Consider the following 26,171-nt stretch of genomic DNA (forward strand, 5'->3'; position numbering starts at 1 on the left):
ACTCTTTAGACATGTTTTGTAAGTTTGGTTCTGGACCGTAGGACAGTTTCTGACCATTTATCCGCCCTATGCGAGATCTCTATCGGCACCCCTGTGAAGGGCATGATGGGGTGAGGGGGGCATGGTGGCAGCCCCCCAGCTGGTGGAACCCTAGGCAACCACCTAGTTCGCCTATGCCTAGAAAGGCCTGTTTGTGTCCTTTTGAGGCTTGAACAGGTGGTCCCCATAAACTGCCATTGTATAACGTCATTTAGAAGTTTTTTTTTCTTCTTCTTTTTTCTAAATTCCTCCCTTTGTGTACCAAAACAGAAAGAAATTCATAACGGTTTGCAACAGGACAAGGGTGAGTAATTAATACATCAATTTCCATTTTTGAGTAAACTACCCATTTAAGGGATGCCTTTAACCCCATTTTATCCCTTTTAAGTGTTGCATTACAAAAGCACATTGTGTTTTTGGATGGAAATTATGAAAGTGACTTTTCAACAGAAAAATGTGCAGGTCTGATTATAGGTTTGCTGCTATAAACAAATAGATTTCTCCAGTGTGTTACAACTACTACAATGTTTTTCCTCTCTAATTGGTGTTTTTATAGCGCCGTGTATAATGGTTTATTTCAGGACAGCTTTATTACGCCACCTGCAGGACACAAATGATACGCACACTCGAATACAATGAAATCTTGGTAATCTTGCACGTTTCACAAGCACTACACACTCAGACCAAGAGTAACAAACATGCCAAAATATTCTAAAAATAATAAAATAAATAACAACGTGTAAACATTTAAGGTAAATAAATGGTATAAAGAAAATCAACTGAATCCACTCATAAACATCCGGAAACAACAACTCAAGCATAACAATGGTCTTACAGTTGAGAAGCTGATGAAAGGAGCCCGAACATTATTTGCATGCTGAAAGTTATAACGTGTCACAAACAACATAACTTTATAAAATGCAACAACCGAACACAAGCATCCCCAATCAACGTGAGTGTGATCAGCTGTTGTCACGTGACGAGCACATTGACAATATCAAGACAAAGTGACACAGTTGTCTATCAGGGCCTTTTTTTTTTTTTTTGTAGCGTGTACGCTCATTTTTTCATTAAGTCGATATTCGATAAGAGACTGTCCTTGACAGACTTTCTGTCCACATATTCCCTTTGGTTGAGGTAGTTATTAGCCTCTGTCCCCTGAGGAATTACTGCAAGTAAGTGCCGAATAATGACAAATAATTCATATAATTGCATACAGGTGGCCGTAAAAATAACACTAGTTATTTCGCATCGTTTTATTAACTGACAAACATATAAGATTACAATGCTTTTGTTTATTGAAAATTGATAATGCTTTCTCCTATCCCCGTTAAACTTCAGATTAACATGTTTAAATCAAGTGCACATATGAATCAGTATTACAGGTTGTGACTTGCACGGGTATTTTTGTTTGCATGCACCTTTGAGAACTTGGTCGAAAACAAGCACAATTCAGTTAAAGTATAAGTTCCAGAAAACGTGCACATTTGTGTAAATATGACAAGCTGATCGAATTGAACGATAAAATGGTGTTGTTGCTTTACATATGCATGTGTTTGAGAGGGAGACACACACTGAGGGAGGAGTGTTGATACTTGTTGTTTGAGGAACCACATGACCATCTCGCTCGTAATGTGGTTCTTTAATGGCAGTCAGCCATCTCATCTCATCTACCTTGCAAATTAAGGATTAATCATTCCGCACAGCTTTAACTCAAGCTTTCCACGAGATCTGACGGACATTATAAGCGTCAGCGATGCCAGGTACCGTGTTTGAATTGTTTTCTGTGTCTATGGTCTGCACTATGAGATATGGTCTTCGTGTTGTTGTTGTGTGTTTGCACGCCTCGACTTCACTGCTGTCTCGGCGTCATTAACTCGATACTGACTTGCTGTCCAAAAAGGGGCGAAGACCACAAATATGGCCGTTCAAACAGAGTCTTTGCTGGGTTTTACGTCGATTAACGTTGCTTTACGTTTACATGTTTAACACAGGCCTTATTTTGATCAAAGCTGTCACTGAATTTGTCAACACGACCGTTCTGTCAGAATGTTTATAAAGCTCGTGTAAGAAACGTAACGCAGATAATCTGTTTTAAGTGGTTCGGTTCGGACATGTGTTCTCTCTGTATTCGTGTTTAAACTCCGTTGTTATCCCTAAAATGCATGGGCATTTAACCTAACATTACCTACTCGTGTTCTTTTACAGACACGGGAAGTATTTCTATCGCAAATGGACCTACAACATGCAAAGATAATGTAAAAATGTCAAAGCATGTTCAAGACAATTAGAAAATAATAGAATATAATATATTTTGATGTTTTATTTTCATATATCAAAGAGATGATGCAACATACCAGGGCAAATCTAGAATAGGATTCTTTACTTTTATACTGAAACTTCATGAGACACATCTGGCTCTGAAACACAGATTGGGCTATACTTGATGTATTTTCTCAGGCACTTTAAACGGATGCACAGCTTGCATAATTTTAGGAAAGCCATATCATACGTTCATGTGTTAAACTTGCTATAGTTTACTTACTTGGTTTTCTTTCATCAAATAGCAATGTAAATCAAATCACTGAAACAACAGTGCCACATTGAGTAACATATAAAGTATGTTTATGCATATGATATTTCACCATTGTTGCACAGAAACTCGACATGGTATAGTCATTTGTATGAATATAGTGCTCATTTGTCTTGTAATAAACAAAGAAATGGATATCCTGTGATCTTAAACTTCTATAGATATAAAATAATCATAAAAATATGATTTATGGAAGTGCAAAAAAGCAACACAATTACATACCTATTGTCCCTAATGACCCTATACACTTTTGGTACTTAAGAAATTGGAGAAGTGGTGGCGGCGTAGTTGACTAAAGCACTGAACTGGTAAGCAGAAGGTTGTTCGTTCGATTTCCCCACAACCACCACCATGTGTCCTTGAGCAAGGCACTTAACTCTGTTGCTCTGGGGGGGATTGTCCCTGTAATAAGGGCGCTGTGAGTCGCTTTGGATAAAAGCATCTGCCAAATGCATAAATGTAGGAAATTATTAAATAAATATATAATTAAAAAATATTTGAGCAAAATGTTAGGAATACTGTGAAATAATAAAAATATGATTTATGGAAGTGCAAAACTGCTACACTGTTATTATGTAGGGCCTCAAAGGGACCATTTGCACATTTTGGTTCTTAAAGCTGCACTAAACTTTGTGCTCTCTAGCGACATCTGTGGTTGAAACGTATAATTTCAAGCAATTTGCAGAAGGATCCATTAAGTCAGTCGTGTTCTGGCACTGCTCTTCTGGCAAATTAATCTTGTGATTTTGAGCTTACCTCAACCCGAACATGAGACAGCCTGCACTTCTTTCCTATGTGTGCGGACATGACGTAATGACACAAGGATGAATGTCATAAAACAGTGATTTTGAGCCAAATCGAACCTGACCGCTCAAAATACAAATAATTTGTATAGGCTTACTGTAGTGAATTCGGGTAAGGATATTGTTTTGAACACTGATTGTTTATGTACTCAATCAACAAAACCAATTTGTTCATTTTTAACCAAAAAATCTTGCATGGTGCAGCTTTAAGCAATAATAATAATAATACAAATAAACAATCTATATTTCTTTGCAATTTTGGCTTCTTTTTATGTTACACTATTTATAAGAGAAAGGTTGAGGAATACTAAAGATGTGTGGGCATTACTCCCCCAAAATGGATGAGGTTCAGGGGATTGAATGAGATCCCGGGTCACTAAAGACCCGAGGTATGCATCTAGGGGTTAAGTTGTCATTTGGAATTGTAGGAAATCGGTTGATTTGCCAAAAGATGCAATGGATTTGTTTACAAAATGAATTTCTTGTATCAGAGTACTTGTCCATCCTGTTTTGTTATCTGAAATACACAATGAAACTGTGTTTAGTCTTTTGTTTAAAATTATATATTTTTGGCTGTGGTGTCTATGTAAACATGCATGCAGTGAAGTAGTCGAATGGGTTTGTGTTGTTGCATAAGCTCTGAGTTTTCCTACACTCAGTCCTACATGCGGCAGATTGAGTAATGTAACTTAAAACCACTGCCATTGTTATTTGCTCCTTACACAGACCAGTTTTAGGACTTAATTATTTTTTTCTTTTTTTTGTCTTGAATCTGTGACTGTAGACCGTAAACATGAAAACCCATCAAAGAAAATGACAGTGGATCTCCAAGAAACCTTGCTAATTGTTTACAGAATCCGTAAACCGTCTGCTCTGGTGTTATTTTGTTGACCTAATATCTCTTTTGTCTATTGCATTGGTACTATAAAAAGCCATAAAACCAGTTCCTAGTAGGACGGTGTTGTTGTAACTGACGTTTATGACTGTGGACTATGAAACACACACTCTGATATGCTTTGGATTATAAGACTTGTCCCATATTTTAAAAAGAGGGTATATAAATATCAGTGAGAGTTTAATGTTTTTACTGCAGTTTGGGAACTTCAAAGTGAAGGAAAGGGAACTTGTCAATATGATCATAAATACACGGTTGCTGGATTGCATGTAGTGTATGTTTGAATGTACAGTTGAAGTCAGAAGTTTACATACACCTTAGCCAAATACATTTAAAGGGGTCATGACATGGTTTTTTTATTGTATTATTATGTTCCCTTAGGTGCAATTATAGTATTAATATATTTTTTTTTAAGAAAAACTTTTAAAATCTAGTGATTTATGACCTTTTCCCACCCTGTTTCTCATCCTCTGATTCAAACAGTCTGTTTTGGGGGCGTTTTCCATTTAAGACTTCAGTGTTAACGCCCACTGTTATGATTGGCTAACGTCAGTGCCTATGTATCAATTATTGACGCTCCCAGCCAGAACAATATGCAAGTAAACTAAGTAAAAACACTGTGATTATTCATAATGAATGAAATTGCGCTTTAAAAAGTAGTTTAAAGTTTAAAATAGATTACTTACAGTTTGCGTCGTCGTTGTTCCCAGAATAGTCGGCACGGACTTATCTTTGAGCAACAGTTTTCTGGCAAAGCCAGCATCATATTGAGATTTGTTCTCAAAACAGTCATCCTTAAAATGTACAGAACAAACGCTTAAGTTAACACTGCCGTGACTGGGACGTCCGCAAAAAATAAACTGCATCCATTTTTCCCTGACGTCTGGATCTTTCGGCAGCTTATTCAGAGGTTTTGTTTGACCACAGCCAGGAACAGCACATCTGTGTGGCATCGTAATTTTCCTGTGCACAAGTAGTCTCTGTCAGAGCTCGCTGTCCATCGACTGAACACTTGTGAGGCGACGGCGATACTGAAATGAGCGTAGTTGTCTTGCGTAAAGCGTAGTTATCTTGTGCTGGAGGCGGTCATATGCAAACGCTGGTACATCACTTCTAACCGTCACGTCACTTCTAACCATGAATCCAGAACGAGCTGTATTTTGAGCTTGATTAAATAAATGATTCGTTTAGAATGGGGAGGACGTCTTAAAATATTAAACTTGCAGGACGTTTTAATGATACAAAGACCTCTTATATACCAAAAGATCAAGGCAAATTTGGTTTCTCATGTCATGACCCCTTTAAACTCAGTTTTTCACAACTCCTGACATTTAATCATTGAAAACATTCCCTGCCTTAGGTTAGTTTGGATCATTGCTTTATTTTAAGAATGTGAAATGTTAGAATAATAGTAGAGAGAATTATTATTTCAGCTTTTATTACTTTCATCACATTCCCAGTGGGTCAGAAGTTTATATACGCTTTGTTAGTATTTGGTAGCATTGCCTTTAAACTGTTTAACTTGGGTCAAACATTTTGGGTATCCTCCCACAAACTTCACAATTTGCTGGAGTTTTGGCCCATTCCTCCAGACAAAACTGGTGTTACTGAGTCATATTTGTAGGCCTCGCACACGCTTTTTCAGTTCTGCCCACAAAAGTTCTATCGGACTGAGGCCAGGGCTTTGTGAAGGCCACTTCAATACTTTTGACATTGTTGTCCTTGAGGCATTTTGCCACAGCTTTGGAGGTATGCTTTGGGTCATTGTCCAATTGGAAGACTCATTTGTGACCAAGCTTTAACTTCCTGGCTGATGTCTTGAGATGTTGCTTCAATATATCCACATACTTTTCCTTCCTCATGATGTCATCTATTTTGTGAAGTGCACCAGTCCCTCCTGCAGAAAAGCACCCCCACAACATGATGCTGCCACCCCCATGCTTCACGGTTGGGATGGTGTTCTTCGACTTGCAAGCCTCACCCTTTTTCCTTCAAACATAACGATGGTCATTATGGCCAAATGGTTGCATTTTTGTTTCATTAGACCAGAGGACATTTCTCCAAAAAGTAAAATCTTTGTCCCCATGTGCACTTGAAAACTGTAGTCTGGCTTTTTTATGGTGGTTTTGGAGCAGTGGCTTCTTGTTGAGCAGCCTTTCAGGTTATGTTGGTTATATAGGACTCATTTTATTGTAGCTATAGATACTTGTCTACCTGTTTCCTCCAGCATCTTCACAAGGTCCTTTGCTGTTGTTCTGGGATTGATTTGCACTTTTCGCACTAAAATACATTAATCTCTAGGAGACCGAATGCGTCTCCATCCTGAGCAATATGATGGCTGCGTGGTCCCATGGTGTTTATATTTGGTGTTTTTACGGATTAACTTCAGGCATTTGGAAATTGCTCCCAAGGATGACCCAGGCTTATGGAGGGCCACAATTTTTTTTCTGAGGTCTTGGCTGATTTCTTTTGATTTTACCATGAAGGTAGGCCTTAAAATACATCCACAGGTACACCTCCAAATGACTCCAATCTGGAATTTTCCAAGCAGCTTAAAGGCACAGTTAACTTGGTGTAAGTAAACTTCTGGCCCACTGGAATAATGATATAGTCCATTAAAAGTGAAACAATCCGTCTGTAAACAGTTGTTGGAAAAATTACTTATGACATGCACAAAGTAGATGTCCTAAACGACTTGCCAAAACTATAGATTGCTAATATGAAATCTGTGGAGTGGTTACATTAGTTTTAATGACTTCAACTTAAGTGTATGTAAACTTGTGACTTCAACTGTATGTGTAGGCCTATATGTTTGTATGAATATGTTTATTTGTTTAAATATGTTTATTTGTTTAAATATATGGCCACCAGGAGATGGGCTCCCTCAGATGAGCCCTGGTTCCTTTTAGGGAGTATTTCCTTGGGTTTATAAGGCATTATTTGTTAATTTGCATTGGATCTATATGTATTGTGAAAAGCACTGCACATTTGATTGAAATACAGTTTGCAGATGTTTGTCTGACCACTCACTGCCCTCCCAAGCCAAATGTCAGAGCAGAGTGTAGCCAATGTCTTGTTTGATGTCCAAAAGTTTATCTGTTATTTGCAGAGGCTTGCCATGTTATATTAAACTGGTCATGAGGAATCCAATTTTGCTTGATCTTTTCACATATATGAGGTCATTGTACTATTAAATAAAAACATACTGCAAGTTTCAGAACTAAAAACATCTTCCTTTTTAATAAAGTATTACTTCTTTAAACCAGGCTGTAGAAACAGGCCGGTTGGAATTTGTGGAACTTGTGATGTCACAAGGACCAAATACATCTGCATATGTCTGCCTCCAGCAAGACATCAACATTTTGTTTTGAGACCATTTTTGCACCCATCTGTGCTGTTGTTAGTCTTTTGTACACATGCACTATATGGACGTCTTCAATCGTTTTGATGTGTTTCCGGCAATGTGCGGCACGTTTTAAGAGCAGTACAAGCACAACTTTTAGAAACTGGATTAATTCGGCTGCTGTCGATGACAGTGTAAACATTCGGAAGATGTGAGATATGAAAACCAGCATCACTGTTTTGGCCTGTTGAAGCACCAAAATTCACTAAGGAATTTATTACATTTGCGTATTCAGAACATTTCAGTGTGCATTGTATGTATTTACGGATCAAGTCAGCGTGGAATGATTTGAACTGTGGCAGTTAAACACTACCAGACCCATGAGTAAACTATTTCATTCACAAATGTCATGACTGTTTGATATTTGCTGTGCTTTTAAGGAACATTTTTACTCATTCAGATGAAATGTGTTTGGTGTATGCTGTGTTGACCCTGAAATGTAGTTCTGTAAATTATAATGTGAAGCTTGTCCATTTTCTTTCAACTGGGTTTCAAATATGACTGTATTTAAGGGTCTGCACGAAGTTTGGAAATCAGAACAGTGAGTGTTTACATTGAAGTTTTAAAGGGCCAGATAGCTTTAAACTGAGCTTTTAGATGGAGGACCAGACACAGGGTGGAAAATGATCATATATGATTAAATTATGACCATTTTGGTGCAAAAAAAAAACAAACAAAAAACATTACTGATATTATAAGTGGACATTAGGGAAGATGATAATTTTTGTATGTCATGACCCCTTTAAAGCTCTATTAAGTGTCTTCATCTACTCCATATCCTTCCTTTTTGTCTCTATCTGGAGCTTCTCTGAGCAATTTTAAACCGAATGGGTTAAAGTGTAGTTGAGACAACGATACATCATCATGCTTTCCTTTCCTAGAAGCGTATTGATGTTATGGAGTCTGTGTAGCCTTGCTCATGACGCAAGTTGGCTGTTTCAATCACCTGAGCAGTTGTAGAACACCACATTTTAATTCAATGAGACGCTTGTTTTTAAGTAGTGCACTACTGAAATGGATTTATATTTTCCCGATTCTGTTTTTCATTGTTTATTTATTTTGAATTCCACATTTTAAAGTTTAATTTCATGTTCAAAATAGTGTATAATTAATTTCTAACACTTAAATGAATGTAGAACAATTACCGTTTAACATACCATTGCAATTTATTTTACCAAACTTTTATTCAGTACTACAGCACTCTTGCTTGTAATATATTACTTCAATTTGATTAAAATCCATTTAGCTTTATTTTTATGGAAGCTTTTGACTGAAGCGTCACATGTCCAGATAACATGGTGCAGTGTGATCATTTAAAGCACAAATGTTGTGATTTCTAAATTATAAATACATAGTTTACATGTGCTGCACTCTTCACAATGGATGGGTGCTCTGCTCTTGTCATCTCATAACACGGTACGCATGATTCTTTGGAGTTAACAGCGGTCTGCTTCTCACATTCACTTTCAAGCACGCAGCTCATGCAGACTAAGATTGTAGGCTTTTGAAGTTTACAAATTGTACTAGGACATGTCACTATTTTAAATAATTTATTTTAATAAATGTCAAATTTGTGTGCAAGTATTTGGGAGCACTGTCAGTCAGTGTGCGGGTATCGAATTTAGTCTGTGCTCGGTACTGCAGAAACACTGGTATCGTGACATCTTTTTTTATTTTAGTATAAACTTGGTACTAACTACTTGGTACTTGAAGTACATTACTTCTGATATCACTAGGTGGTGATATGCCCAGTCCTAAAGTGTAGATTGTGCCTGAAAAGGTTTTGGATTTCTTATCATATATTAATCTTAAAAGAAATATTGTATAATATGACTTGCTATTTATATTTGTTTTGTTTTTATTGTATTTATATGATATTTGTTTTTTGTAATTGAATTCTTGCCATGAAAATAGCTTTGATCGCTGACATGGCATTAAATAAAACATACTACTACTACTACCTAAAGTGTAGAGTGGGTTGTGCAATTTTCAGAATGTTCATATGTCAAACTAGCCTGTGCAGTTCGGTGTATAATATATACTTATATATTATATTATATGATGTATCGCACTCTTGTCTTTGGTAGAAACAGCACAATTACAAAATGTGATTCAGAACTTCTGTTTAAACACATTTTGCCTTTTTAAGTGGTTGCATAAGTTTCCTATGACTGGACTTGGACATGTTGGAACATGTACAAAACATCTGCTGGTTTTGTTCAAGCAACAGCGATTTCAACATTGATTTGTGTTGCCCTGACAATGAAGCAGTGCATGAATTATTTTTTACAGCCTACTTTTACCGCATATTTGATTGAATGCACGAAGAGCACTGAACACTCAATTAAGATATGATCACTAGCCCTGCCCTTGAAGTGAAGGCATGTTTGGCTGAACCAGACATATATGTGCCACATCACATGATGAAGCTGAATTGGTGTGCTTGGCAAAAACCTTGCCTATTACATTTTCAGTCTGTAGTTAAGGTGTTTAAAAAGTGGACTACTGCTTAGATGGGTAAGGACTGGACTTGTTCAAGAGAACGTCTATGCCATCTAACGTGTAATGTTTTAGATCTTTTACCCCCAAATATCTCTTCCAGTTGTTCTGTGTAATCTGCAAAACAGAACTTTCAGAAATAACTCCTATGACCATATTAAACACACAACCAGTCCTGTTTTATTTATTTATACCAGCGAAGTAGTTCTTCATACATTTTGTAAGATTAATGTACCAGGTTTTCAAATAATCCTAAAGCTTACAGATAACATGAGAAACAATTGCAGGCTTTTTCCCATCGTCTTAAGTGTCATTTTAAAGCATTGCAGATCAAAGGTTTTGTCCACACCCTAATGTCAATGAAGTCAATATGGAAAAACCTGCCTTGTTCAAGAAAACATCTCTGTTTGACCGTTCTTCAGACATCACACCTTTCAGGTGTGTCTGAGTTTGAACTGACCTCTGTCCTGTCACAAGCTTAAGCATCACTGACAGATGACCACATTTTCTCCAGAGGTGTCACTGCTATTAAGCCTCAAGTCTCTCTCTTGTATATAAACATACACACACTAGATAACATGGTATTAGTGCATACCTAGTTAACTAGTATACTGGATAATGTAGCAGCAAAATTAACAGTAATTCCAATATAAGTCATCAGTAGAAAAGCATTATTTTTTTTGTTTTTTTTGCAAAATATTTTCAACTTGTATCTGGACTTTTAATGATTCAGATTTTGTTGGTTCAATTTAATAATGCAGTTGTTTTTTGGAACCCTTTCAACTTAAATATTATCATTTGTAAAAATATGATAATAATAATAATAATAATTAATAATATATTATAATAGTAGTAATATATAGTAGTTATAGTATAATGGCATATACTAATTGTGCACCTGTAACTTGAAAACCATCTGACTATATTTTAACGTTCTGTGTTGTGTATCTGTTTGTAGGCAAGTTCACTGTATATTAATTCTCTTATTAAAAATTCTGGTAAAATGCACCTCCAGTGCCGTTCTAAATGCATGTTATAAGGGAACCGATCTTTTGAGCATTTACATCTGAGATGTTGTTCGTGAGTAGTGCGCAAATATTGTGCACCGCGTGAAGGCTAAAAAAAAAAGTGTGTGTGTGTGTAAACGGAGCAGCGCCATTCACTGACGTGCTGGAGCTGCGCTTTCATTTTATATATTTACTTATAAAACTTTTTTTTTTATTCAAGTGGCTTTGAATAAAATGCATGAGTCATATGAACTACTTTAATGGTTCCTTCTGTGTCATTTTTTTCGAGCTTGACAGTAACTAACATGACTAACACACAGTATCTGATTTGGATCGGGCTCGTCGGGCCGATGCCCAATCAGTTTAAATACGTCAGTATCGGAGCCGATACCGATCCAGGTATCAGATTGGTGCATCCCTATAGATAACCTAACAAATATAAACTGGCCCTCTTCCCTTCTGTATGTGTATGTGTCCAATCATGTAATGATAAAGGACACAAAGCAAGAAGTTTAAATTTTAAAGTTGAATGACTTATTAGATGTATTAGGTGATCCGTGTGAGTTTGACTTACAGATGCCTACCATTTTATGCAGGTAAAAGATGCAAAAAACTGCTGCAACAGGTTGGACTGTGGGATTAAATCACCTATACTTGTTATATATCTTAACACCTTTTTCAGTCTGTTGTGAGTTTAATTGTGTTGAGAATTTTGAACGAATCCTTATGTCCTGGTGTATTAAGTTTCTTGATCCCTCTAGTGTTTAGAGTAGGTATTACTGTTTATATTTGCGGCTGGGTTGAAAATGCATATTTTATGTTACTTATTTGTTGATTACAGTGCATTATATAAAACATCCAAAATGCATAATTTGTTTATTGTAACAATCTTTCTCACAAAAATACTGGAAAACAATTTTGTTTTATTTTGAGTTGGGGGGTGGATGATTATTATTTTTTTTAACCTGTTGATACCTCTTTTTGAGCACAAACCATGAAAATGACATACCTGAACTTAAATGGTTGTATTTACTGGACCCTTTGGAGTATGGACACAGTTGTAGTATCTTTTGAAAGAAGACACTTTGGGCCTTATTTCTCAAGTTTCAGAATTAATATATGTTATTTTTTAAAGTTAGAGAAGCTGAAGTTTATAGTAATGGAAATATTTTGTGATGAACATGTTTTTATAATATAAAGAAACAATAATAAATGTGCCAAGACAACTCAGAAATACAAAAAAAACCCCGCAAGTCTAAAGAAGTTATGTTTCAAATTTGAAGATGATCTAACAAAAAATGTGGTTCCTGCAAGCTTTTTTCTCTGTAAAATCGCTGCTGGTATACAGAGTAAAATTAAGGCTCCGCCTTTCGAGACGACCCAAAATCCGAATGCACTGCTTGACTATTATGAAGAAAACTACGGCTCTTTTTTAAAAATAGACTTTGGAGACAGGCTCATTTTGTTTACAAGACTCTAATATATAAGATAATTTACAGTTTTACAACATGAATGCTGCTCAGATTGCATAGTTTGTTGAAGAACGATGACTAAGGGTAATTCTTTTAGGCGAGATCGCATATAAACAATGAAGAATATATCAATATTTCTCAGATTTATCACTTTTATGGACAAAAAGTGCTATTGGATTTTTTTTCAATGAACGCTTGCCGTGGACAATTGACCCAAGTGTGGCGAACTGGATTCATCTGGCGATCGCGTTTTCATAACTATGGTATGAAGGCACAAATAACTAAATGGCTTCTGGAGCGTCATGAAACCGAGATCAGATATCAATGTTGAACCCTTAGACCTTTTGAAAAGATAATAGTATAATTTGTTAACATTAATTACATTTATAGACTGTAAATTATATATTAAATGTAAGCAGTGTGACGTCACCACCGCGTGCGGGGAATTGCATATCAACAATTAAGTATATTAAGTGCTTTTGATATTATTGACAAATTTATCTTGGTTTATCTTGAGGACATGCTGATGTTAAAGGAATTGTTCACCAAAAATAAATATAATTTACTTACCCTCATGCAATCCCAGATGTGTATGTCTTTCTTCTGCTGGACTCCGATTTTTAGAAGAATATCTCTGCTCTGTAGATGTATTCAATAAAAGTGAATGGTGGCCAGAACTTTGAAGGTCCAAAATGCATATAAAAGCAGCATAAAAGTAATCCATACAATTCTAGTGGTTATATCCATGTCTACAGATGCAATTTGATAGGTGTGGGTGAGGAAAAAGATCAACATTTAAGTCCTTTCTTACTATAAATCTTAACTGGATCGGTATCGTCTCCAATACTGACATTTTTAGATTGATCAGGTATCAGTCCGATGAGCCTGATCCAAATCCGATATTGTGTGTTGGTCTTGTTTAATATTGTCAAGCTCCACAAATTCCTTAAAAGAATAATAAAAGCACAATTTAAGTAGTCCATATGACTTGTGCCTTTTTATTCAAAGCCATTTGATGACATGCAATAGCTTTGTGTATCGTAAATTGTGTTTAATAAGTAAACGTATAGTACGCATGAGCAGCCTGTTCGTGAATGGCACAGCTTTGTTGACGCATGTATAACACGTGCCGGCTGGTGATGTGCTCGAGGTCTTGGCGCAGCATGCAGAATATGAGCATCACACACAAACAAAATGTCAGATAACATCCATTTAGAATGACACTGTGTGACATGTCTCAGATCAGTTTAAGGGAATGAGGAAGCGGGAACCAGCTAATCACACTTTAGGGAGATTTTCTTCAGTCGCTTTTAAACATCTTAACAAAAAACAAAGTCACACTGCAGTCTGCACCTTTTTAAGATTTCCGGTCTCTCCTACATCACCACACACCTGAGATTTTGTTTAAAAATTACAATAATATTTAAGTTGATTGGGTTCCAAAAAATAATTGAATAAAAAGTGGACTGTTCTCTCACAGAAAGTCCAGATACAAATTGTGCAAAGAAAACTGGCTTTCACTAGAATTACTGTTAATTTTGCTGCTGCATTATCCAGTATATTTAACAATTAAGTTTTTCATAATAGGCTGTACATTTTATATTGAAATGTATAACATGTTTCTCTTCATATAAAATAGTACCCCCAGTACCCAAGGGTCACTCGGTGGAGTAAAGATATTCTAAACTGATTATGAAAAACACTGGTCTTGAATCGGGAATGGTATCAGTATCGGACAATACTGAGATTTTGGGAATCAGCTCATAAGAGGAAAAAGTGGTATTTGTGCATTCCTAATAAATGTCCATTTTCACATTCTTTTTTTTTTTGGTGATTTGCATTCTTGGTGTGTATCGCCACCTACTGGACAAGGAGGAGAATTCATAGTAAAAAAGGACTGAAATATTTATCTGTTTCTCACCTACAACTATCAAATTGCTTCATAAGGCATGGATTAAACCACCAGAGTTGTATGTAAGGCATGGAAAGTAGGGAAGTGTGAAGAAGCTGCAGCTTCATTGCTTGGAGTGGTGGTGGTGTATAACTGGTAATCTGGTAATCAGAAGGTTGCTGGTTCGAGCCCCACAGCCACCACCATTGTGTCCTTGAGTAAGACACTTAACTCCAGGTTGCTCCGGGGGGATTGTCCCTGTAATAAGAGCACTGTAAGTCGCTTTGGATAAAAGCGTCTGCCAAATGCGTAAATGTAAATGTAAATTGCTATGCTTTTTCTGTATTTAATAACTTGTGACGAATAATGAGAATCGTTCATTCCTGCAGTCTGGGTATCAGTGGTGATTTTTTTTTATTTATTTTTTATTTTTTTTTATTTTGTTTTGCCCCTTAAATATCACCCCCTCCCACCTCTGATGCTGCCTGTTAGCCAAAAGAAAAGTTTATTCGTGCTTGAAGCCAAAAAAAACGGGGAGGGAGAGGCTATAATGGCACAGATCAAGGTAATCAAATGGCCAAAAGAAAATGATAATTGTCCCCTTCCTAATGTATATCCTCTGACATACCATTAGTAAAATCGCAAACCTGTATCAACGAACCATGTGATTTCATAAACCACTATATGGACAGGATTTATTTTATGTGGGGCAATGTAATGATTGCCAGAGCTTCTCATTGATTTGAATGCCTTCCAAAATGAGCATATCAGTATTTTTTTTTTCCCGGGAACTTGCACGACAAAGATTTGTGTTTTTTATCTTGGATAAAATGCTCTAAAAATAACCCAGGAGAAGTTGGCCCACAGCGAATTGACATGTTTGTAAAAATTCAGTGAATCTGTGCTGTCTGAAGTTCTCGGTGTCTAAAGCCATTGGTCAAAGACACCAGAATATGAAAAGACGCACTTCACATCCTTAAATAAATGCTTAGGAAAAACATGCATCAACCCATATACGCAACAGCCAGCGTTATTTAAAGAGAAGGAAAGGATCATATTTTCTTTTGGTTAGGAAAAGTGTAGCCCCACATTTTGGGGTATGTTTTCCAGAAGTAGGCTACAAATAAATTGCATAACTTGAATATATTAATATTTTTTTTTAATTCAAGAGACCAATGGAGCATTGTAATCTGTTGTAATTTGTCAACTATTCCAAGACATTTCTTCTAATAATCCCATTATGCACAAGTTTAATATTTTTTCCATAATTAATCAACATCGCTCAATACATTTCCTCATAGATCAATAAAGTGAAATGGCAGTGTAAAACCAGTACACGCCTATAGAAATCGCTTAATCCCGTGCAAGTTGATTAGAAGAGACACCTGCTGTATAATCTAAGCTATGTTAATGGTGGTGATGGAGGCTTTCCTTGTATTTGACTACCATACGTAAAATAATTATCATATGACAATATCCTCCTCCACCTACCCAGTACAGATTACATTTCTGTTGCAGAGAATTAAGTTGATTGTATGTGTACACTATTAGTTTTTTAGGTTGGGTCATCATTTTAGAAAAATATACAACAAACTTTGACATGTTACTTGAGCATGTAACTTAAATGTCCTTTTTTTCTCTCCGGACAAGTGACCTTTTTTTTACTCTGACAAGTGAATGCCCAATTTACTTATCCGGAGGACAAGCACATGACAATGCTTAATGTTGAGCCCTGGAATGGATCAACAGAACTGAACACAAACTTTGTGTTTATCAGAAGAACATCTGGGATAGTATGAGGGTGAATAAATGATGAGAGAATTTTTTTTTTGGTGAACTATCACTTATGTTAGGCAGTGCTGTGCCATTTTATAAAGATCAGCTAGGTTGCGTCATTATGCAATGCGATCCTTCGAATATGTATATATTCCAAAGTAGCCAAGCATGTACACTATGACTAGGTGTGGTTGTTTCAGCAGTAGGCCTTATAGAATATAGTATATAGGTATACAGTATAAACTGCAGCTCACCTGACTCGTTTCAGCAGCCCTGCTCCACCACTTTTTGCTTTTATTTTTTCCTCATGTGTTGTAGTATTTTCAGCTCAATTCTCTTTATTGCAAATAGAATGGTAAACCTTTCTACATTTTCCATATCCCTTTCATCAAAATATTATTAAATGTTCCATTTATATAATATTAAATATGTATTTGGGGGCCTAGTAAAGACGCTGACTACCACACCTGGAGTCGCAAGTTCGAATCCAGGGTGTGCTGAGTTACTCCAGTCAGGCTTCTTAAGCAACCAATTGGACCGGTTGCTAGGGTGGGTAGAGTCATGTTGGGTTAACCACCTCGTGGTCAGTATAATGTGGTTCGCTCTCGGAGGGGCACGTAGAGAGTTGTGCATGTATGTCGTGGAGAATGGTTTGAAGTCTCCGCGGAATGCACTCAGCAAGCCATGTGATAAGATGCGTGGATTGATTGTCTCATACGCGGAGGCAACTGAGATTCGTCCTCCGCTACCTAGATTGAGGCAAGTCCCTATGCCACCATGAGGACCTAGAGCGCATTGGGAATTGGGCATGCCAAATTGAGGAGAAAAGGGGAGAACCCCCCCCCCCCTACATATTGTGTGTGTGTGTGTGTGTGTATGTATGTGTGTGTATGTATGTGTGTGTATGTGTGTATGTATGTATGTATGTGTGTATGTATGTATGTATGTATGTATGTGTGTATGTATGTGTGTATGTATGTACACACACATGTATGTGTGTATGTACACACACATGTATGTGTGTATGTATGTATGTATGTATGTACACACACATGTATGTATGTGTGTATGTATGCATTTGGAATGCACAGTAAAGGAGAACATTTTGATTATTGACAAATATTAGTGTTTTTATTATCATCTGCATTGGACTTATTAGCCTAATATTACAGTAGATCAAATCAGTTCTAATTTTTACAATTATAAATTTGATAATATATTTCAAAAGTACTCAACAGTTATCAGTTTTATTTACTATACAGGTATTGCTTTGATGCCCAATGTCAGTTGTATAGATTTATAATATCATATCAGTTAACGGTCATAAAAATAGAGAAATCAGTTGGCCATAGGTATTGGGCAAAATTTCTATATTGGTTAATCATTAATATATGTGTACTATATATCTCTTTCAGAGCCAGCAGAAATGAGCAGACCTGACGTAGCAAAGATGTCAGGGGGAGGTGCTCCAGGGAATGAGGGAAAAAACCCAGTAGCCAATGGGCATGCAGAGAATGATTCCAACCCCTTTGCAGAGTACATGTGGATGGAGAATGAGGAGGAGTACAATCGGCAGGTCTGTACATGCACTCGCTCACGGAAAGCCCATTTTTGAGTAAAAATATCAGGCACCACACCATAAAAACAAACACACAAACTTGACTTTTGATCAAATTCGGTTTCATTCCTTTGGTGAAGGTGTGTGTTAGTGTGGCTTACATACCTCATAGTTTGAAGGATTGTTCTTGGGTAGTGCTCTTAATCTGTGGCATATTGAATTGACATGTCTTTTCATCACCCTCCTCAACTTGGAAACCCCTAGAAGTGGACTCTCATACCTAACTGCCAATCCTCTATCTCCCAGGTGGAGGAGGAATTGCTTGAGCAGGAGTTTTTGGAGCGCTGTTTCCAAGAGATGTTGGATGAGGAGGATCAAGATTGGTTCATTCCTGAGAGGGACCTCCCCTCAGTGGGACAGATTCAACAACAGCTCAACGGACTTTCTGTCAGTGATGAAAATGTAGAAGAAATCTTGGTAAACCTTAAATCCTCATGAACATTCAGTGTATAGAAGAGTAATGTGAACTAAAATGAATTAAAGACCCAATGACATTAAAATGTATGTACTCTTAAATATCAGATATACTGTACACAATATTTGCAGTGATTTTTAAAAATTGTAAGCGAATAATTGAACAGCTTACCATTTGGGCGTGATGACTATGGGCTGCTTCATCAGAACCGTTACCATCATGTGGTCTTTAATCTAGAATGTTTGCAGCTTTCTCCTTCACTGTCTTAGTTGTCAACTAATTGGCTAAACATTTGTTCCATGTCCTGAAACTCAAACATGGCAAAGTAAAAAAAAAAAAAAATGTTTGGATTTGCATGATGTCAAAATGTTGTCCTCTTTCTTTCTCCCCAGCGGAAGAGCATTTTAAATCCTGAGGCCAAGGAGTTTGTGCCAGGGGTAAAATACTAAAGATCGTCCTCGCCCTCTGGATATGTCCTTTCTCGCACACGCTTACATTTGATAATATACTCCAGAGACTGTTGTGGCCGTTTTAGAATGGTCCTGTAATAAAATGCACTCTTCACATACACATTTTCAAAAGGGCAGGAATACAGAGGCAGTTCACATTTTGTTTTTTTTGGGGGGGGTGGAGGGTTGTCTAAAAGCTTTATATTTCTGTGTTAAACCAAGTGTATTAAGTTCAAACACGGCCTCTAGGAGGTGCTGAGACAAGCTAATATCATACTCAATACAAAAATGTTTTATTTTCCTCTACCCTTAAAGAAAAGGCTGTTCTTGTCAGCATTCATTGTTTCACAGTATGTGCCTGATCAGGTTTTTGCTTTCCCTCCCTGTTTTTTTTTTTTTTTTGCTTTTGATATTTTGTAGAGGGAGGTTTTGATGTATGGATGTTCACATTCCTTAGTTTTTAGGGGTGTGGCCATAATTGATTGGGTGTGATTGGGCTGGCTGTGGGCGGGCTGGGATGGATACTGAGGAAAGTATGTTTGGGAATTCACTTCAATTTTTTTTATTTTGAATTGAAATAGTTACATGCCGGAGTGAATTTCATTTAAAAAAAAATTGATAAAACAAAAAAAAGTTAAATAAAGATGTTTTGGAAAGTTCATACCCAGTTGCACCGTCTCTAGTATTTGAGTCCACAAAATTCATTAGACTGTATCATAATTGTCTGTAGCTCTGTATTTTAAGGAAAATGTTTACTTAATCTTTCATTTATTCAGGCATGATTAACATTTCTGTTAAAATTAATAATTGAACGTAACAAATGCATAAATCAATTAACACATGCATGTTTATATCCAGATAAGAACTGAACTACTCGGGCCTTTTCAGTAATCAGCTAGTGATTTAACATGTTCCATTATTCATTTTAAGGTTCCCAAGTAGAATGGTTTGGAAAATTCTGGCTTCTCAATAGCAGAACGGTACTGATATAACTGCTATAGAGAACACGAAAGGCCATAATTACATTTGAGTGCTAATTGTTAAAAGGTGATTCTGCTTTTTATGTAGTATGTCTAGGCACTACCACAATGGACCTCACTATATAATTTTGCACCAATACTAGTCTTGTTCCACCATCAGATATTTTGTAGCTTTTACCTTTTTATTTCTCTGATTTCGTTCTAGCCTGGATCTCACATTCAGAGTGTAATATACTGTGAATCCCAGAAGCACTTAATGGAATAGTTCACCAATCATTTACATACCATCATGTTGTCCCAAACTTGTACATCTTTCTTCTATAGAACAAAAAAGTAGATGTTAGGCAGCATGTTGGCCTGAAGTCATTGTTCGCTTTCTTTGTGTAATTTGCTCATACAATGAAAGTGAATGGTGACTTAGGCTATCATTCTGCATAACATCTACTTCTGAGTTCCTTGCAAAAAATAAACTCATACGTGTTTAAAACAAGATTGGGCTAAGTAAATAATTCCAGAATTGCCACTTTTGGGGTGAACTATCCCTTTTACAGTTATGTTTGGAAAAAGCAGTAGACTTATTAAGGTTTTCAAATTGTGAACAATGGTTTACATTCTTGTCAAGGTCCCAAACAGAAAGACTCTTGTTCCCAACCCTATTGATTATATAAATACTGCTCTGATAACAGGTTTTTGATTGGCCATGTACACTAGATGGGGCTGGGCACCTTCATCCAGCAGAGGATCTGTTGTCTGCACACAACTGTGCAACTTTCTTGTCACGAGATCTCTGTGTGCGGAAGACACTGCAGATGGAGCAGAATTTTCAGACTTCATCTGACCAAAAGCAAAAGGAGCTGCTGTAAGGAGCCCACCACCTTTGTTTGTATCCTGGGTGAGCAGCACACAAACTGCCAACTATACAATACTCAATACAAATAAATACCTCTTGCCATGTCAAAGGACACTTTAGATCAAAACCAGGTAAGAATATTTTACTCTTACACCTCAATGGCATTATTGAACTACTTTAAGAGAGGTTGCTGAACTTTATCCCTTTGTCTCTTTTCTCAGTGACAGTAAGTTGGGTAAATACAAGGTTTCCCCACTCTTTTCAAGGCACAGATTTCCAGGACATTTTATGTACCAAACACAAATTTAATTAAATTTAATCAATAAAATGGTGTCTAATTAAATTAATTTAAGTTTAATCAAATTAATTATAATTTTGTAATTAAACTTTTCAGCATAACTGCATTATTTTTTATCGAATAAAAAAAAAAAAAAAAAGCATCTTTATTACAAAATCTCAACACACAATTTCAAATGAAGTGCTGCACAACAGAATATCACATATGTGAGATATTGCTTTAATATATTATTATTTAATTGCAATAAACATGATCTTTTTTCTCATTTCACATGATCATTTAAACCAAACTTTTATTTTTTGTTATGTGCTGCACTCTTCATAGTGCTCTGCTTACTGTCATCTACTACACACATACTCACACCCAGAACATGTGTGATGATCAAGATCAGCGTAGGAGTGGCTGGCTTAACACATTCATTTTGAAGCATGCAGCCCATGCAGATTATTTTTCTTTCTATTAATTATGCATTTAAACATTTATTTTCATCCCAAATATGTCAAATTCCATGACACTCTGCATTTTATAGCTAATACAGTTTAACTGGACTTTTTTTCTGCATCGCGGAAATCATAGGGCCCTATTTTTGTGGTAATGGTGGTTTAAGAAAACTGAGGTGTAAAGGCCACATCACCGCTACCACCTTAGTGTGTGAGTTCTGAGGATGTCATCCAATCATCCTTCACGTGATGGCATCAAATTAAGTTCCAAATGTTTTTATTAATTCCTGACGTCTGACTGTCGTCATCTAAAGTTTACAACTCAAATTATTTAAACACTTCATCAGTGTTGGAACGAAAAAGAAATAGCACTATATCAACACTTACATATCACAAAATCTTTGTCAGCAACATGTAAACAAGTATTTTGCTGCATTGCATTTCCAGGACGTGTAGGAACCCTGACATAGTAGGCACACCACAGAGTTCTGGCATTTTCTAAATGTAAATCTGGGATCAGGTCACATTTTAAAATTTGCATCACATGTGAGCTAATGTCCATGTCCATGTCCATGCTCAAAATATGTTTTTTGAAGTTTATTGAAACAAACCGTCAAGAAGAACGGGTTCGCAGAAAGAATCGGACTTCCCATCACTGAATTTGAATATCATCATTTAATATTCATACATGGCTGAGCTCAGTGTATATTGTAAGTGCATAGTGTATAGTGTGTCATTTGGGACACAGCTTCTGTATTCCTCTTGATGGGGGCCTTGTAAGTGTCTGGCGTGAAAGTAAGTATAGAGGATTGTGGTTATGTGCAGGGGTGTAGAACCGATCTGAAAAGTGAGGTGGGGTTCAACATTATAGGGGAGAGCGGGGCACAAACTAACACTTTTCGGTTTTCTTAAGTTTGTTTAAACGTACTTGGGTTCGATGTATTTTTCTTTTTACACATTAATTTCACATGATTCTATTACACATATGTGGTCTTGTTTCATGAATCTGGCGTATACTTTTTTCGCAATCTACCTAAAAAAAATAAAGTGAAATGGGTGCCCCATAGGCACGTTGTAACAAGACAATATAATGGCTTAAAATCCCCCTCAACTGTGAACTATCCCTTTTACAGTTATGTTTGGAAAAAGCAGTAGACTTATTAAGGTTTTCAAATTGTGAACAATGGTTTACATTCTTGGGTAGTCAAGGTCCTAAACAGAAAGATTATCTTGTTCCCAACCGTATTGATTATATAAATACTGCTCAGATAACCGTAGACACTGCAGATGGAGCAGAATTGTCAGACTTCATCTGCCCAAAAGCAAAAGGAGCTGCTGTAAGGAGCCCACCACCTTTGTTTGTATCCTGGGTGAGCAGCACACAAACTGCCAACTATACAATACTCAATACAAATAAATACCTCTTGCCATGTCAAAGGACACTTTAGATCAAAACCAGGTAAGAATATTTTACTCTTACACCTCTATGGCATTATTGAACTACTTTAAGAGAACCTCTCTTAAAGTAGATCAATAATGCCATAGAGGTGTAAGCTGAACTTTATTCCATGTCTCTTTTTCTCAGTGACAGTAAGTTGGGTAAATACAAGGTTTCCCACTCTTTTCAAGGCACACATTTCCAGGACATTTTATGTACCAAACACACAAATTTTATTTAATTACATTTCATCAATAAAATGGTGTCTAATTAAATAAATTTGTTAACTTTAATCAAATGAATTATAATGATTGTAATTAAACTTTTCAGCATAACTGCATTATTTTTTATCGAATGAAGATGCTTTTTTTTAATGAAATCTCACTCTATTTTTTTTCAAATGAAGTGCTACACAAAAGCCACCAAATCAGACAGTTATAGATGTACACAGGCCAGACTAGAACTGTGAGCGGCTCCTTCGCCAGCTGAGAAAGTTCAGTCCCTGCTGAGCCTTCTTCACAATGGAGTCAATGTGGGTGTCCCCCTTCAGGTACTGAGAGATGGTAGAGCCCAGGAACCGGAATGACTCAACTGCTGCCACAGTGCTGTTCAGGGTGGTGAGGGGGGGTCTTCTTAAGTTCACTATCATCTCCACTTTTTTAAGCGCAGTATAGCGCAGTGCAAATATATACAGATGGCTCAAAGGATCCAGATTCTGGATTTATAGCAGGTGGGTACCATCACAATGAGGAGGCAGACCATCTGGCTAAGCAGGCTTTGAAACATTCACCAAAAAAAAAAGATTAATAGCGAATGAAATAAGAAAGATATGGTGACAGTGGAATTAAAGCTAGACACTTGCATCACATTCAAGAGAAAGTTGGTCTAGAAAGAAAAAAAATTGGAAACAGGAAAGAGGATGATTTAATTTCTAGAATGCGTATTGGACATTGTGCATTAAATAAGTGTTTGTACAGAATAAGGAAACATGAGAATGGTAAATGTGATAAATGTGGTCTAGAAGAATCAGTAGAACACGTAATTATAAAATGTGATTCATATGAAAGAGCAAGATTCCATCTCGAGCTTTAAGATCTTTGGGAGTAAATGATGTGTCACTTCAGGTTTTGCTAAGAAATGGCCAAAAGCAAGCAAGAATTTATCAATAATTATTTAATTGCTTAAAAGTTACAAGATTGATCAATAGAATATAAAATAGTTTTTTTTGTTGTTGTTTTTTTGTGTGTTTCCCCAACTTCCTAAACATTTAGTGCTCCACACTCCAATCCAGTAGGTGGTGGGAATACACCATTTAAGTTTGATTGCCACCCACCATAAAACAACAGAAGAAGAAGAAGGTGGTGAGCAAAAACTTTCTGTCTGCTTTTGTTTTTTTTTGTGCAAGTTTTATGATGTTAACCTGCATGTCCTACTCTTAAATTTCCACCCCGTCAGGCTAAATTATTAAGAAAGTAAACGACATTTACATTTTTTTACAAACATGTAAAATATATACTAGTAGTATAGGCTAAATACTAAAGTACTGTTTATGTGAGGACAGCTGGCTAAATAAAGTTTGCTGCCTCAGTGTTGGGTGTAATGCGATTACAGAGTAATTGGTTCCTATAATCGAATTACTTTTATGACAAAAAAAAAAGTAGTGTAACACATTTCATTTTAAAGTCTTTTTGTCAGATTGGCAATACAGGAAGCTGAGGGAGAAACTCGCCGAAAACGAATGCCTCATTCACATTGACTTCAGTGAGAATTATGTGTGCAAGTACTCAAATGAGGTAAAGTCTGTCCACTTTGAGGGATCCCATCAGGAAACCACCCTCCACACCAGTGTGCTGTACACATAATCGCTGTCCCCTCTGAGATTTTGTTCCATCTCTCCTTCTAGGAGGGGCCCGGTGATGAGGATGGTAAAGAAGTAGTTCCCCCCTGTGCAACGGCTGCACTTATTTAGCGATGGGCCAGTGACACAGTACAAACAAAAGGGGAACTTCTTCCAGCTATGCACCGAGTTGTTCAGAAGAGGTTTTGATATATCTTGGAACTTTTTCTAAGCCAGTCATGACAAAGGGGCTCCAAATGGGATCGGTGGCACCCTGAAGCAATCAGCCGACAGACTTGTTCGCTTGGGTGAATACATTCCCAATGCAGATGTGCTGTTGCAAAAGCTGAATATGCAAGAGTTTTCAGTTCAGCTATTCTATGTGACTGAAAGGAGTGTGGCAGTAATACTGGCAGTAAGTGGATACGTGATGTTTATTTTTCTCTCTTGCTTATTGTCATAGAGGAATCCACAAGTGACCAGCAATGTATTGATAGTGTTCTATATTCATCCAAGAAAAGTGTAATGAAATGTCTTCTGTACAAACCTTAAAGGGATAGAAATGTATAAATGTAGACAATTATTGCAATTATCATTACAATGAATACAATAGAATTAAATATAACCATATGTACAAAGTGTTCTGTACTTACCTGAAACATAATTAAAAGTATAATGAGAGACATTAAATAAAATTGGACAACATGATGAGACTTTTATAAATAACCTACATATGACAAGCCATGACCTTGCTCTGTTCTCAGGTACACCCTTTGACTGCTGTCAAAGGGACGATGAAGATTCATCAGATCATGAGCATCTCACCAGGCAAAATACAGACTTTTGCCTGGTGGTTGCCAGGGGTAATGGATTGCTCATGCTTCGAGCTCAAAGAAACAACTCTGCAATATGTTGTGGCTCCAGATGTCCCTACCACTGAACCCCTGTGGCATCCAAAGAATATTACCAGCGACCACTTTGGGAGGTGGTGTGTGGTGAGGTACAATGATGACCCCTAACCTATCATCATAATGGCCGTTGATAAAAAATAACATCCAGGTGAACTGCATGCATCGAAATGGTGTGAACAAATTCTTCTGGCCTGGCCTTCTCAAATATGTCAACTAGTATGTTTACAGTCAGGTATTGTGCCTGATAGAAGTGCCTCAAGCACTAAACAAAAGGTCAGTGCAATTGGACATGTTGAAGAATCTATCTGGGCAGTGTAGGCAGGTTGAGAATTCTGCTGACATGTTCAAAGTTGGCTGTGGAACAGGAGTCTTCCCGTAGGTGACACAACAGTATTCTAATGATATTAAGACAGTAGGCCTAGACACACACACACACACACACACACACACACACACACACACTTTTGGGCTACTTTTAAGTGTGTCTCAACATGGTCCCAGCATGCCATATGTTTCAACCACTCCAGTACCAATCTTTCCCAGTAAGAGTTTTACCA

The 26,171-nt window shown here is 36.9% G+C and overlaps 1 protein-coding gene across 1 annotated transcript; it reads left to right on the forward strand.

Moving 5' to 3' along the window:
• Window positions 1–1,634: 1,634 nt before the first annotated feature.
• On the forward strand, window positions 1,635–19,535 carry LOC127647774 (polyadenylate-binding protein-interacting protein 2B-like). The gene is made up of 4 exons (XM_052132237.1): window positions 1,635–1,802; window positions 17,794–17,954; window positions 18,243–18,413; window positions 18,804–19,535. The coding sequence occupies exons 1-4, from the start codon at window positions 1,796–1,798 to the stop codon at window positions 18,858–18,860; spliced, it is 396 nt and encodes a 131-aa protein (XP_051988197.1). The 5' UTR covers window positions 1,635–1,795; the 3' UTR covers window positions 18,861–19,535.
• Window positions 19,536–26,171: the final 6,636 nt, after the last annotated feature.

Source organism: Xyrauchen texanus, chromosome 1 (assembly GCF_025860055.1).
Source record: "Xyrauchen texanus isolate HMW12.3.18 chromosome 1, RBS_HiC_50CHRs, whole genome shotgun sequence".
In the NCBI taxonomy this organism is placed as follows: Eukaryota; Metazoa; Chordata; class Actinopteri; order Cypriniformes; family Catostomidae; genus Xyrauchen; species Xyrauchen texanus.